Raw genomic sequence first — 14,615 nt, 5'->3', positions numbered from 1 at the left:
CCACTTGCACCCTATTGCACGTCTGTCAGGTGGAAGATCAACCAGGGACCACGTTCCATTCTTCATCAGGGCTCCATATTCAGCCTCCATGGCCTTAGTCCAGTCAGGGTCAGCAAGAGCATCAGTTACAGACTGAGGCTCGTCCATGGTAACTAGGAATGCCTTTGGCTTGTGAATGCCAGCTTTTGACCTCGTGCACATAGGATGGGCATTGGAAAGGAGTGTAGGCTGTTGGTGATGAGTAGGCTGTTGGTCATGAGTAGGGACAGGCTGAGGAGGTTGAGTTGGATGGTTGATATGGTGTGATTCTGAGCTGGGAGTGGGAATGGGATGTGATAAAGTCAAGGAAGGCAGGTGTGTGGAAGGAGGGTGAGGAGAGGTAGGCATATCAGGTGGTGGAGCTGGTGTGAGAGATTTGTGGTTTACTGGCTTGATGTGTGGTATGGAAGCTGAAGGATTGTGCAGTAAGATATGATCTGGGGAGGAGGGTGTTGTGAAAATAGATTGGTAAGGGTATGTGGATTCATCAAACAGGACATTTCTGGATATGATAATCTTGCCTTCAGGGTCAAGGCACTTATAGCCTTTGTGATTTATGCTGTAGCCGAGAAAGACACATAACTTGGATCTGAAGTCAAGCTTGTACCTGTTGAATGGTCTCAAATTTGGGAAGCAAGCACAGCCAAAACACCTTAGAGTAGTGTAGTCTGGTTTGGCATTGTAAATGACCTGGAGTGGACATTTGTTGTTGAGGACAGGTGTAGGCAACCTGTTGATAAGGTACACAGCTGTTCTGAAAGCTTCATCCCATAGAGTAAGTGGCATAGACGCCCGGGCAAGTAACGTTAGTCCTGTCTCCACAATGTGTCTGTGCTTACGTTCAGCCAAGCCATTCTGCTGATGGGCGTGGGGACACGACACTCTGTGCTCTATGCCATGGTCAGTCAGATAGTTTGTGAAAGCTCTGAACTCACCACCCCAATCAGACTGGAGAGCCTTAATCTTGCAGCCAGTTTGCAGCTCTACTCTTGTCTTAAAATTCACAAAGGTTTGAAAGGCTTGAGACTTGTTGTGAAGTAGGTAGATCCATGTAAACCGAGAGTGGTGATCTACAAAGTGGATATAGTATCTATAGCCACTCATTGATTCAGAGGGTGATGGTCCCCAAAGATCAGAGTGTATAAGCTCAAGAGGATTAGCATAAGTGGTTGTAGAGTTAGGGTAAGGCAAATTGTGAATTTTGCCCTGACAACAAGCTTTGCAAACAGATAAGTCATCTTTATTCATGCTCTCAGTAAATTTGTTACAGCTTTTCAATACAGATTTGACAATAGGAAGAGCAGGATGCCCTAGTCTATTGTGCCACAACGACAAAGTGGTCTTCACAGCATTGTTTTGCTGAAAATCTGTAGAAGTAGTTGACATAGCTGAACCTTGGTTTCCACAACGAGCAGTATAGACGACTGACTGAGGTAGCTGTGACTTCCCAAAACCACTAGTAGGAAGAGTATACAATCCATTCCTGAGCTGGCCTTCAAGTAGAACCTGGTTGGTTACTTGGTCCTTCACATAGCATTTATCAGAGTGAAACTCAAAAATCACAGAATTGTCATTTGTGAAACGAGAAACACTGAGCAGATTCTTCTTAATGAGAGGCACATGTAAGATATCATCTAGTCTCAGCTTTTTATCTGGTTTTAGTGATTGTAATTGAGAGTTTCCAGTAACAGATATAGAGAGAGCAGTACCATTACCAACAATGACTTTGTCCTTGCCTGTGTAGGTGGTGTGAGTGCTGAGATTCGATGCATCAGGAGTGATATGCGCAGTAGCACCTGAGTCAGGGTACCACAGCGGATCATAGATCATCTCCGGAGTAGCAAGGTATGACTGATGATAGTTTGACGAAGTTACAGCATCACCAGGTGCAGCTGAGGGTTGAACTTGACCATAGTACGCCTGAGGAGTGTGGCTTGGTCCGCTGAAGGATTGAGTTTGGCCATAGTAGGCTTGAGACGGTATACCTCGACCAGCAGATGTTGGAGCACCAGGTGTTTGTGGAAAGGACTGTGAGACACCTGAGAACGCCTGATCAAATCGATGCCAGCACTGAGGTGCCAGATGACCAAGTTTGCCACAGAGTTGGCATTGAGGACGATTGCTGGAGTTCCAGCCACGACCACGACCACGTCCATTGCGTCCTCGACCTCTAGTAGAGCCTGAGAAGTTTTGCTGAGGAGTGTTTGGCCGCGGATTGTGTGAGTTGTGAGCCGAGTTGCCAGTGGAGGTGAGATTTGCCATTTGATTGATAGTTGAGTCAAGTTGACTGTGGTGTTTGGCTATCCGTCGCTCTTGACTGAGAAGTAAGGACTCAACCTCAGCAACATTATACAGTTCTTTTCTGGTCTCCATCGATGTCACGAACGAGTCATAATCAGGTCCTAGACCTTCAAAAATGGCATCAACATGGTTATCCTCTTTGATCTCTTCACCAATTGAAGCGAGAAGATCAATTGTCGTCTTGATCTGGAGAAGATAGTCATTCATTGACTTAGATCCTTTCTTAATTGCAGCAAGATCACCTCGGAGTTGCTTGACTCGCGCTTTTGTTGTTACAGTGAAGTATTGCTCCAATTTTGACCAGATCTTGTGTGATTCATTGCATCCAATCATTCTCGTAAGAAGATTCTCAGACATCGATGAAAGAAGCCATGACAATAGTAATTGGTCTTGTTGTTCATAATCCAAATACTCAGGATTCATAATTCCATTCTGCTTATCAGCATCAGACAAATACTGCAACGGTTTCACAGAACTTTTGATGAAATGAAGAAGTTTGTGACCTTTTATGGCAGCAAGAACTTGATGACTCCATAGCAGAAAATTGTCTTGATTCAGCTTGATTGATAGCGCGTGTGTGAACGACACTGGTCCTGATCTCGTTGATGAAGATCCGATCGTTGCCGACGAGGAATTTTCCATAGTCGGTTCAGAAAGCTCTGATACCATGATAGAATCTTAGATCTAGATCTAGAGAGTAAAAGAATGATGAGAGAAACAAAAGAATATTCTCATTACTGAATTCGATGATTACATCAGGTATTTATATGCTCAAGTAAGCGTAACTAACTTCATAACAAACTGACAGAAGGTGCCACATGGCATCACACGACTGGAGACCTAGAGCAACTAATGTATGCCTTAGTACACGTCAGTGAGTTGCAAACACTCTGCAGTACTCTGCAGTAGCTCTGCCTTGCGCTACACGGCATTCACATCGCTGCCTTGTTACACACGTACTCTATCAATTAGAAAAGAAAAGAAATTTGACGAATATGTGTAATATATGGGTGGAAGTTGTACACTAGATAGATTCCGTTGTTCTTTACATAAAATAGCAGCAAAAGAAAATAGTAAGTGAAACATAAAGAATCTCGAATGAGAGGTCTATATCATCTTTTCAAATTTTTGCTTCTGAATATTCATTGACAAAACCTAACTTACACATTCGACTTTTATGGACCTATGGTCATGAGTCTCATGACTATGAGTGTCTACCACTTATTAATTATAAACTTCACCCGGGAAATACTTTATTTGAAGTTATACATGTTGTATATGCATATTTGAATTTTATATGTTTAATACGTATTTAAATGTCACCATATATGATATGTACTATACACAATGGAATATTAAATAAAAAAGGGGTTGGTAAGTGATTAGTTTATTTCCAAAGATATAATTAAAATTATAGTAAAATTATCATATAATGAAAAAAAAATATCAATCAGTCTTTCTATTGTCGAAGATTCAAAATCGTAGAATGTTATAATCTTGGAGTGGTCTCTTTGCTCCATAAATTTGATATCAGAGGATTCGAATTCTAATATTTTTTTTGTTGTTTATATCTTTTTTTAGTGATATTTAGGGGAGGTTCTCTAGGTTTATGACTTAATTCTCTCAATTTCTACACCTCTTGTTGTTCCATTGTTAATCTTTGGTTTTTCATTATTTATCAATTACTTTGAAGAACACGCCTTTTATGGATGAGTTTATATTATATAATCAAATTCAGAATCAACCAGCTTCATGTGTTTTTTTTTTTTTTTTTTTTTTTTTTAATTTTATTTTACGAACAGTAAATATTATTAACCTTTTTATACATACACAATAAGTATTTATTAACCATATAAGTTTAAGTAATTATTCGTGGCTATTAACATCAATTGTTGGAAGCGGGAATGTCGATTGTCGGAGGCGAGAACATCCGTCGTTTCATGAGATTCAGACGATGACGGATTGACTGTGGACATTTCGAGCAAATTAAAGAGCTTTTATAGATGGAATTTTTTTTTTTTTTTTTAGCTGTTTGGATATTTGATGCTAGAGTATTGTAAAACTATTGACATATTTTATTTTAAATTGCCTATTTTTTTTTTTTTTTAATAAAACGGAGTTTCCATTAAAATTGGGTAAAAAAACCCATAAATACAGGATAAAGACACCTTAGCTCATGGATCACCAAGACCTAAGTCGAAGTGGATCTAACACTAAGTTCCGGTAAAAGCACGTATGTGCAAACTTCCGACAACAGGAAGGATTACAAGCACGAATAGAGCACATAAGAGGCTCGTTCAAAAACCCAAGGATTGGCGATGGAAAAATCCAACCAACCTCGGTCCGATAGCCACGAACAAGATGGCTCTTCAACCTGCATAAATCAAAACCTAACAGGAAATCCACTACGGGAAAAAAAGATGCGGCTACCCCGACTCCAAAGCAAAACATAACATAACAATACCAATTAAACTTCCTACAAGCAAAGAAAGGATAAGCAAGACAATGGAAAAGCAAATAACAAAAACAAACGCTTAAACCGAGGAAGCCATCCACAAAAAAGACCCAACTCAGATCTGCTGGATCTGCCACCACACGCAATCCAGGCTCCCCGCAAAGCCTCAGAAGGCGAGGACCACCCGAGAGAGAGAACCAACGCCGGTGGAAACAGCCAGGCGCCAAGAGCCGCCGCTTCCGTGAGCCCGACGCAGTCAGCGGTCGCAGAGCAGGAGCCCGCCGCCGCGCAGCGTCGACGAGATGGCAGAGACGTCCTGAGACCCGGCGAGAGACGCTCGTTGTGACGAATCCGAGGATGAAGAATCTCGACTTCCTCGTCGGAGCGGATAACCTCCGGATCTTGGTCCTTCGCGGCTGCGGTGACGTGCTCGAGAACATCGACACCGTGGCTGAGCTCGACTCGTTGATCGTTCTAGAAGTCTCCGGAGCGACGCGCCTGAGAAGATTCCCCGTCGGTTTTTTCGAGAAGACGACTCGGATCCGGAGCCTGAACCTCGCCGGGTCTCGGGTTGAGTGGCTTCCTTCCCTGTCGTTCGAGAAGCTGATCTTGCGGGGCGAGAGCCGGGGTCGAGAAACGAGGCGGCGTGAGGACTCACCGGCGGATCTGGAACGGTGGAGGCGTGTGAGCTCGGCGGGCTGAGAAACCAGAGAGATGGAGATACACGAGAGCAACGCCAACTCCCGTGAGGAATCGCCCTCCCCCCCGGACCGGAGCCGTGACAGTGACGGCGTCCGAAATCCAGAGGGGCGGCGGCAAGGAGAAGCTAGGGTTTTCAGAAGAAAAACTTTTCGGGAGGAGAGAGGCAAATTGTCTATTTTATTAAATAAATAGATAATTAGGCTAAAATTCGAAAGAAGAATTATTTGACCTGCCTGTATACTTAATCCCTGCAATAAAAAACTAATGATGAAGCAATATATATATATTTTATCCGCAAAATGATGAAGCAAGTTTATTAAATAATAATGCGTGAAATACAGAGAGTTCAACAATTGCTGGAACGTTACAGTGGTTAGGTTGACTAAGAGGACTCAGACATCTGACCACCATTAAAACCCAATTTAATGAGTCACTCTAGTTTTGCACCTCTCAGCTCTGACTAAATAAATTCATTGTTACTTCACTTGTGTGGTAACTTCAAGAGTGAAAGATAGTTTGTTTAAAAAAAAAAAAGGGGGTAAAGAATGGTAACAAATATGATATATGAAATTATTAATTAATAAGCATACAACTAATGCACACACGATTCAAGGAATTTACGGTTTGAATTTTTTTAGGCTCACTTTTGATCCAAAACGCGCTGAAATGATATTTTTATTCGATTTTAGGTAAAAAAAAATTCAATTTTAGATATTTTGTAATTATGAAGGCTAAGTTTGATATTTTTCTAATTATGAAGCCCAAATAAAATTTATCTAGCTAAATTACCTTAAAGTAAACAGGTATTGGTTCGAAATTTGAGGAAGGCTCGAGAAATAAAATAAGCAACGAACTTTTATTAGCTAAATTACCTTAGTAAACAGGTATTGGTTCGAAATTTGAGGAAGGCTCGAGAAATAAAATAAGCAACGAACCTTTATTATCGCAATCACGCTTTGGAATATACAATTCTGATCAAGCGACAAAATAGGCAAAGAGCTAAAGCCCCTCCTGAACTGATAAAAGCTAATAAAGAAAGATATCAATTTTGTAAAGTAAATAAAAGTTAAAAACACCCTCTTAACCCTCTCTTACCTTACCTCAACTCTTTGTCTCTCTGTTTTTTCTTCCGTTCTCTAGAGAGACTTCGTTATCCGAGTTTACTTTATATTTACCAAAACGCCATTCACTCACTAGAAGAAATTCAAAAGTAGACAAAATTAAATTAGAAAACCTTACATTTTTTTTTTTTTTTTTATAAATATTCATTTAATTTTTCACTTTGAATCCCCACCCCACTGTGTAGCCTCTGTAGTCTCTGTACCTTCCTACTCAACTTTATTGAATTAAATCAAAATTAATTAACCCGTGTTTCTCTCTCTATCTCCTCTCTCTTCTTTGCCATCCCAGACCATTTCTTTTTAAATTGGCTCTAAACCCACGCTCGTTACAAACACCAAGAAAAGAAAGAACAAAAAAAAAAGACACGAGTGAGTGAGAGAGAAAACAGTTCTAAAAAGCAAAACAAACCCTCTCTCTTTGAGTTGTTCAGCAAGTTCAGTCTCGTTTCCAATTCTCCAATGGAAGTAAGTCCTAGCTTGATCAATATCTCACTTCTCAGTTTCTTCTTCTTATATATATTATTAATTTATTTTTGGTGTTTGTTTGAAATATAATGAAGGATTATAGAAGAGGTCATCATCAAGTACCGGCGTTTGGGAGCTGGGATTGGAACGACGACGTTCCGTTCACAGAATGCTTTGAGACAGCGAGGCAAGTTGGGCTTCTTCGCTACAGTTACTCTGAAGAACGTGACTTGTATGTCACCGGTGATTTATATGAAAATAATGTCGTCACACCTGCCATGATTGTCGTTCCTCGCAGAAGAGTAAGCCTCTAAATCTAATATTTCAACTCAATTTTATTACCCGTCATATATATATATATATATATATATATATATATATATATATATAGCACTAATTTAATCAGCTCGTCGTCTCAATAATTAAGATAATTGCTAGTGATGGAATCCGGATATGAGACTGAAAAAACTAATGATATTTATTTTTATTTTTGCACCGAAGAAAAAAGATCCATCGAGAAATGGAAAAGTGCTTTTTTTTCCTTTTTGTTTTTGTTTTATGAATCCAGTGCGTTTTTTTAGCTTAATGGCTGGATAATGGTAATATATATTCAATTGCACATGTTTACGTAGATCTCCTTGTCGTATGGTTAAGCTTTTTTTATTTATTTATTTAAGAAATTGAAAATAATAATATTCATTTCATTTTTAGCGATTGCTTGGCCAGTGAGTCAAACAGTGTAAAAAGCAGAGGAAAGAAAGAAGAGTAAAAGAAAAAGGAAAACAAAAGAAAAGGCTACCCTAAAAATAGTGAAGAAAGCCAGGAAGAGGAAAGGGTAAAAGCAGAAATAGGGAAAGTGACCTAATAAGTATGCCTTAGTTTTTTAAGAGTTTTTGTTTTTGTTTTCACGTGACTGGAAATTTTGAAGAGAAGCTTATAGGATTGATTGAGATGAATATTTGTTTTAGCTGAGGATCATATATAATTGATGGTGTATATATATATATACAGACAAAAGTGCGTGACGAGTGTGATAATGGGAAGGAAGGTAAACATCATCAAAACTGGGTCACGGAATTGAAGGAACCTTCTTCAATGCATAGACCGACACCAAAACCTGTTGATGAAGATCTCTACAAGATCTCTCCTGAGCTTCTCTTTGTCAAACACAAAAAGGTACGTTTAGATTTTCGTTTATAAAAAAAAAAATATTAAGTATCAACAAAACAAATACGATTTAATGAAATCTGTAACGCTGACTTTGACCTAATGGAGGTCACATGTTCAAGTCGAAATACGTGCATGTTTGTCTCGTAACGGTTTAATTGACTGGTTTTTGCCTAGATTTCATCACTGTTTTAAAAAGTATCAAGCAATTAAGGATTATTTATTAAGCGCTTACTATTAAATATTAAGAAAAAATTTGTAAAAATGTTTGTGATTTGACGCGTGTAATCATTAGTCATTATTTTTTTTTTGTTTTGTTTGGACAGAAGAGAGGGCTGAACTTCTTTTCAAGCTGCTTGTCGCCAACTTGTATCGCGTGATGAAGATTATTATTATATGATTACTACAAGTTAATGTAGTAATATCATTTATAGGGGGCTACGTAAGTACATAAGTATAATAAAGAGTATATTTATATTACATGTGATGTTTTTAATGTGTATGAATGAAATATGCGCTCCATGCGGCTTGGTGGTCCCCCAAAAAAAAAAAAAAACTTGAAATAGTTCTTCTATCTCACGTCAATTTTATTATATATCGAGTTTTTGGTTTATTGAGTGAGAGGTGAGAATAGATAGAGGGTCTGACAAGTTTAGTCAAGCTTTTGTACTCGGAGCATATATGATAAATCTGTGTTTCTATTGGTTTGGTGGTTTTGGTGTATTGTGTCCTTAAGATCTTTTCATGCGACAATGGAGTAGAGAGACAGTGCTTTGATGTAAAAGTCTTTAGTGATAAAATATATATATTTATATATAAAAGGAAAGGGTTCTTTTCCTTTGAATTCCAATTACATGTCTTGTGCCCAAAAAAAAAATATTACATGCATGTTGATGGTTTCGTTTGAATATTCTTTTCTTTTTCAATTCCTAAAGAAAAAAAATGCACTGATAAAAAAAAAAAAAATTGGTTGGAAATTAACTGTGGTTAAGAACTTTTGAGTTTTAGGCAAGATTATTTATTTATTTATTTATATAAGGAGTTATGTTTGGATTGTAAATTAAAGAACTTGAGTAGCCAATCATAAACTTAATTTTAGCACTTTAGAATTATTTTTTGAAATAGTCAATAAATTACATTAATCCACCTGATCAGACTATTATACTTTTCATTAAATAGACAAGATATTGAATTAAATAAACGAAAAAATTTAAAATCAACCAGCTTTCGCATACCCATATATACACGGCAAGTCTATTCAATGTGAAATCAAATGGAAAAAAAAAGAAAAAAAAAATTACCTTTGAATTCTTCAAACCTTGTTCAGAAAAAAAAAAAATTATATGTAAACTTGTTAGATGACACACATAAAAACTTCATATATATTGATATAAACATAAATACACCGACCGAATTAATACTGAATGAAGTAACACTAATTAACAAATTAACACTGAACGTCCTACCACGGATTAACACGAATTTCTCCTCCTCTTCATCCGTTTCGGAGGCTGAAATCGCACCATTATCTCAACGAAGTTCGTCCCCCTTCCTTGCGGCTCTTAGTTACGCCGCCCGCTTGAGTGCTCGCCCGATCAATGGCAGATATGATCACACTACTTCGGGTGAATGTTTAACGATCAAGCTCTTCCAAGATGAACGACAACGCGCCTCTGAAGAGAATCACGATTCTCTCTCCTGATGTGGTGCGCCTCTCATCCGCCGTGTGTCTCTTGATGGTTCTCTCTTCACGAGTGGTGGATCAGGTAAGTCGTCATAGCGATCCTCGCAGCCTTGCCGGTGCTTTGGATTAGCTCTATTCACTACCAATTCTCTCAGTCAATCGGCGGTCCTACCCGCCGTCACAACCTCGCTGCTGGTCGTGGATCTCTCTCCATTGACCGAAGCTCCTCCACCACTCTTCTCCGACTCTTCCATCGAACAAGGAATTTGATTTGAGATATGAAATCATGTGTGTGCGAGAGAGAGAGAGAGAGAGAGAGAGAGAGAGAGAGAGAGAGAGAGAGAGAGAGAGAGAGAGAGAGAGAGAGAGGGCGTGTATATAGAGATTTGATTTTTCATTAATTAATTTTGTATTTCGAGAATAGAAATAAAAGGGAAAAATCGGAAGTAAATATTTGATTTAATTGCCACATCATCATAATTGGTTATTTAAATAAAAAATATTGAAACGTTAGTTATTTAGCAATTTTAACGTTTTAAATGGGTTAGAGTATTTTTTTATTTAAGTCGTGTGAAAAAAAATTATAAATATAGAAAAAGGAAGAGGGTTTTCCTTTAAATTCTAATGACGTGTTGTTATGTGGATATGCCCATGTAGTTTCATTTTGAATATTCTTTTTCTTTTTTTAATATTCTTTTCCAGTAAAAAAAAAAAAAAAAAAAGTCATACAGAAAATAGACACGCACGCAATATATGAAAAATTGGTTGGAAATGGGTTAAGTACTTTAAGTTTTAGGTCAGGTTGATTTAATTTATTTAAGGAGTTATGCTTGTGTTGTACATTACAATGAATAAGGTGGGTGGGTCTAAGAACAACTTTTTTTGTAATTTGCAAGTCCTTTGCATAAAGTGAAAGTGGGTGGGTCTAATGAGTGTAGTAGCGATGGGAATAAATTTTCTTCCACCAAACAAGAAAAAAAAAACGACAAAAGAAGATATACGAAAGAGAATAAAAAGGAAGTAATAACTTTGCTTCTTTACCTATTTTTAAATCAAATAATAACACAATTCAGTCTCATTTACAGCATCACAATAAATAGTATTGCAAGAATGGTGGATATTTTTTTTTTAAGGAAAAAATACATTTTGCCCCCTTGAATTGGGGTGGTCACGAGAATACACTACTCGTACTATAAAATCGATTATTTATCTTTTAATATCAATTTTTATAACATTTTGGCCCTTTCGTATATTTTGAGTATGAATCCTAGTTGAATATGACATACTCGTGATAAGTAAAGAGAGGAAATTTCGTAAATGTCCTTACCATTTTTTTGTTTTATTGATTTTAAAATGTTTAAATTTACAAATAAAAATTTGAAAAAAGCTCTCTCTCTCTCTCTCTCTTTTTGCAACTTGTCTGAAAACTATATGGAACACCGAAAAATATGGTGACCGTTCGGAGTCGTTCAAAAACCAGAAAAAAATATCTTATACATCAAAGCATTCTAAACAATTTTAGAGAATATATTTTTTTTCAAAATTAAATATAAAAAACAACGAAATCAAGAAATGAAAAAGCTGGATATAAAAACTTCTAATTGAACTGGTCTAGTAAAAACTCATAATCGATCTAAGTTCGCCTTGTTCGCGTTGGTCTTCTTTGCGTTTCGGTGAGATTTGAAACCCTTGTAAAAAACAACGAAATCAAGAAATGAAAAAGCTGGATATAAAAACTTCTAATTGAACTGGTCTAGTAAAAACTCATAATCGATCTAAGTTCGCCTTGTTCGCGTTGGTCTTCTTTGCGTTTCGGTGAGATTTGAAACCCTTGTAAAAAACAACGAAATCAAGAAATGAAAAAGCTGGATATAAAAACTTCTAATTGAACTGGTTTAGTAAAAACTCATAATCGATCTAAGTTCGCCTTGTTCGCGTTGGTCTTCTTTGCGTTTCGGTGAGATTTGAAACCCTTGTTGTCATCTCCATGACTTTCTTTACTCGCGGCTGCCTCACCGTCGCCCGATGTTGTTGCGTGAAATTTTCATTTGAGATAGAGTTTCATTTTTCGCTAGTCATTGAACCCAATCTCGCCCAGTTTGATTATTAGGAGAGAGAGGGGACACTATAGACATTCTCGACGAGGTGGCGGCTAGTCCTCTATCGGCAGCATAGCGGGCTCCTCGGCTGTTTTGGAGAAGGCTGAGATTTCTAATTCGAAGACGAATTTGAAGAAGAATATGAGATTTGTGTGTGCTATTGGAATTGGTTCTTCTTCTTCCTTGATCTGTCTCTGTTTCGGTCAATGTTCACTGCGGTGCTGACGGTGGTCGATGATGCCATGAAATCTCTCTCTCCCTCAATTTGATTCTCAGATGAACATAAACAAAGTTGAATTTGTAGAGATAAAGAGAGGAAACTGGATAAACGTGACATAGTTTTGTCGAGTTTGTTTTGGTGGTGAAGGGAGGGGGATTAATCTGATAGTTTGTTTTTTTTTTGTTGGAAAGATAATATTGGATTTAATCAAAATACCCTTATTTTGAGTGTCACATGAGAGCCACGTGGTTATTTAACTGGCGTTTTTTCAAAAAAATTAACGGAAAGACTAAACTGAAAAAAAAAACTTTAAAGTACGAGGAGTGAATTCTCATGACCGCCACAATTCAGGGGGCAAAGATGTCTTTTTACCTTTTTTTTAATGGAGCTACAAATGTAAATGAGTTACGAGTAATGAGTAATATACAAAAAGAAAAGTAATAAAAGGCTACGAATGAAGCAAGGGATAAAATGTCTCGTAAAGCACTCACTTTTTTTTTTTTTTTTTTTTTTTGCGAGCTATTTATAAGTCATTTTTTTTGTTTAATTTTGTTGTCGAATAAAATTTGGCAAGTATTGTTTCGGAGTTGGATGAAATCCGATAAAATTTAGGTGCACAATTTGAAAACTGAGGGTTTATGAAGTTTAGCCAAATCAAAGCAGTCTCTTACTCAAGTTACTAAAAGAGCTCTCTAGATATATAACCATATGAAAACTCAAATTTTGCCATGTAGCCACAATATTTTATTAATAAAACCAAAAATACATTAATAATTGTAAATATTCGTTAATAATTGTAAATAACCACCAGACTTTAAAGACATAAATGGATGCTAAAAACGTCCAAACAATATCACATCATCATAATGGTTATCTAATTAAAATTTACAAAAGATGTTATTTAACAGATCTTTAAATTTTTGTGGCTTAGTTACTCAATTAATTGTTATTGAAAAGCGTACCAATTATCTCTCGTGGAGCTTACTTGCCTTGTCCGAGACTTAGGCATCATGCATACTATTGTTGACATTCAAAGGGTTAGACTATATTTATGACATTCGTATAAAATTTTTTTTTATTGCATTTATAGTATATTACAATCGAGGAGCCAAAGCGCTTCACAATGATTTCCTTTAATGAGGAATCAAAATGATGTCGAGGAAGCTCTTTGGATAGTCCATCTTCTTGGAGACGGCAACGAGGCCTCTTGTTCAGAAGGAATAAGGCTTTGAATTCACTAGATTATGAATATTGATATAATTATTGAATACGTAAAACGGATTAATGGGCTTTGACAACAAATTGATAAGAGCTTAAGCGGTATCAGGTCTCCAAGTGGATCTTGTGCCCCTGCACTACTAGATTTTTATTTTTTTTTATTTTATAATACTGCACTACTAGAAATTAATCATGACGTGATACTAGTAAGTTGATTTTAGTTCAAGATTAAAATATCATAAAAGAACCTAAATCTAAACATAGTGAAACTAAGTTGTAAAAGGTTGCTTATATTCACCTCATGGATTTATATAATAAAATTAATATATCTAGCTAGGAAATGAATCTTGTAGATCTAATCGTTACAACCAGGACAATTAAAACTCAATAATACGCTTAGATATATTGATGTTTTGGGAATTAAAAAATATGATTTGTGCGGAAAAGGGACTCACAAATACGAAATCCAACTCTTGATAGAGAGTCAATTTTTCACCTTAGAGTTTAATTGATAATCAATTGTTACATAGGACTTATATGTAACTCAAATGGTATAAATGTGATATACACTCTTCTCGTCAAGAACGCGAGTAAATATAATTATGATAATATCGAGAGTTTCGTTATGGGGTTTTAATAACAATCTAACTAATTAATTTATCTAATTGAAACAAAATGCTTACATATCTATTTAAAAAAATATTTTAAATTTTTATGTGCATAGTTTCTAGGTAGGTTGTGAAAAGGCGGACTAATAAACATCCTAATAATACTGATTTAGCTACGATCTCACTTTATAAAATTTTGATTGCAACGTGTTTTTTGATTCATAAAAAGAGTTTTGACAAATAAAGATTAAATGTTAACATAATTATGTAAATTTAATTAGGCTTGATATAGAACACTTAAATTAATCCACAGAGCGTGTGAAAGGAGCTATCAAAAGTGACAGAATAAAACATACCCAATCGAAGCTGTTTTCATTCGTTTAGGAGCTAGAAAAAAAATATAATCAACATTGAGTATATTGTTTCTTGCGAGAACTTATCAATTTTTCCTGACAAAAACGCTCTACGACTTTCAAAACTACATAGTACATACTAAACCACAGGATTTTATGCGAGGAAGAGTGGTAGCAGTTTTT

At 36.6% G+C, this 14,615-nt stretch overlaps 1 protein-coding gene across 1 annotated transcript; it reads left to right on the top strand.

Annotated features, from left to right (window-relative positions):
* Nucleotides 1-6,900: 6,900 nt before the first annotated feature.
* LOC149387854 (pathogenic type III effector avirulence factor Avr AvrRpt-cleavage: cleavage site protein) lies at nt 6,901-9,103 on the top strand. Its single transcript, XM_089624780.1, has 4 exons — nt 6,901-7,083; nt 7,179-7,385; nt 8,095-8,259; nt 8,577-9,103. The coding sequence occupies exons 1-4, from the start codon at nt 7,078-7,080 to the stop codon at nt 8,628-8,630; spliced, it is 432 nt and encodes a 143-aa protein (XP_089480906.1). The 5' UTR covers nt 6,901-7,077; the 3' UTR covers nt 8,631-9,103.
* The last annotated feature ends 5,512 nt before the right edge of the window (nt 9,104-14,615 follow it).

The sequence above is a fragment of the Urtica dioica genome, chromosome 8, assembly GCF_054948205.1.
Source record: "Urtica dioica subsp. dioica isolate 48M chromosome 8, U.dioica_male_clone48M_v1_H2, whole genome shotgun sequence".
Classification (NCBI taxonomy): domain Eukaryota; kingdom Viridiplantae; phylum Streptophyta; class Magnoliopsida; order Rosales; family Urticaceae; genus Urtica; species Urtica dioica.
The sequence above is the reverse complement of the archived record's forward strand: the minus strand, read 5'-3'. Positions and strand labels throughout refer to the sequence as shown.

Excerpts from the sequence above, each read along its gene's own strand:
- LOC149387854 (XM_089624780.1), top strand. Across the intron at positions 7,386-8,094 it reads TTGTCGTTCCTCGCAGAAGA|ACAAAAGTGCGTGACGAGTG; the intron begins GTAAGCCTCTAA and ends ATATATATACAG. Across the intron at positions 8,260-8,576 it reads TCTTTGTCAAACACAAAAAG|AAGAGAGGGCTGAACTTCTT; the intron begins GTACGTTTAGAT and ends TTGTTTGGACAG.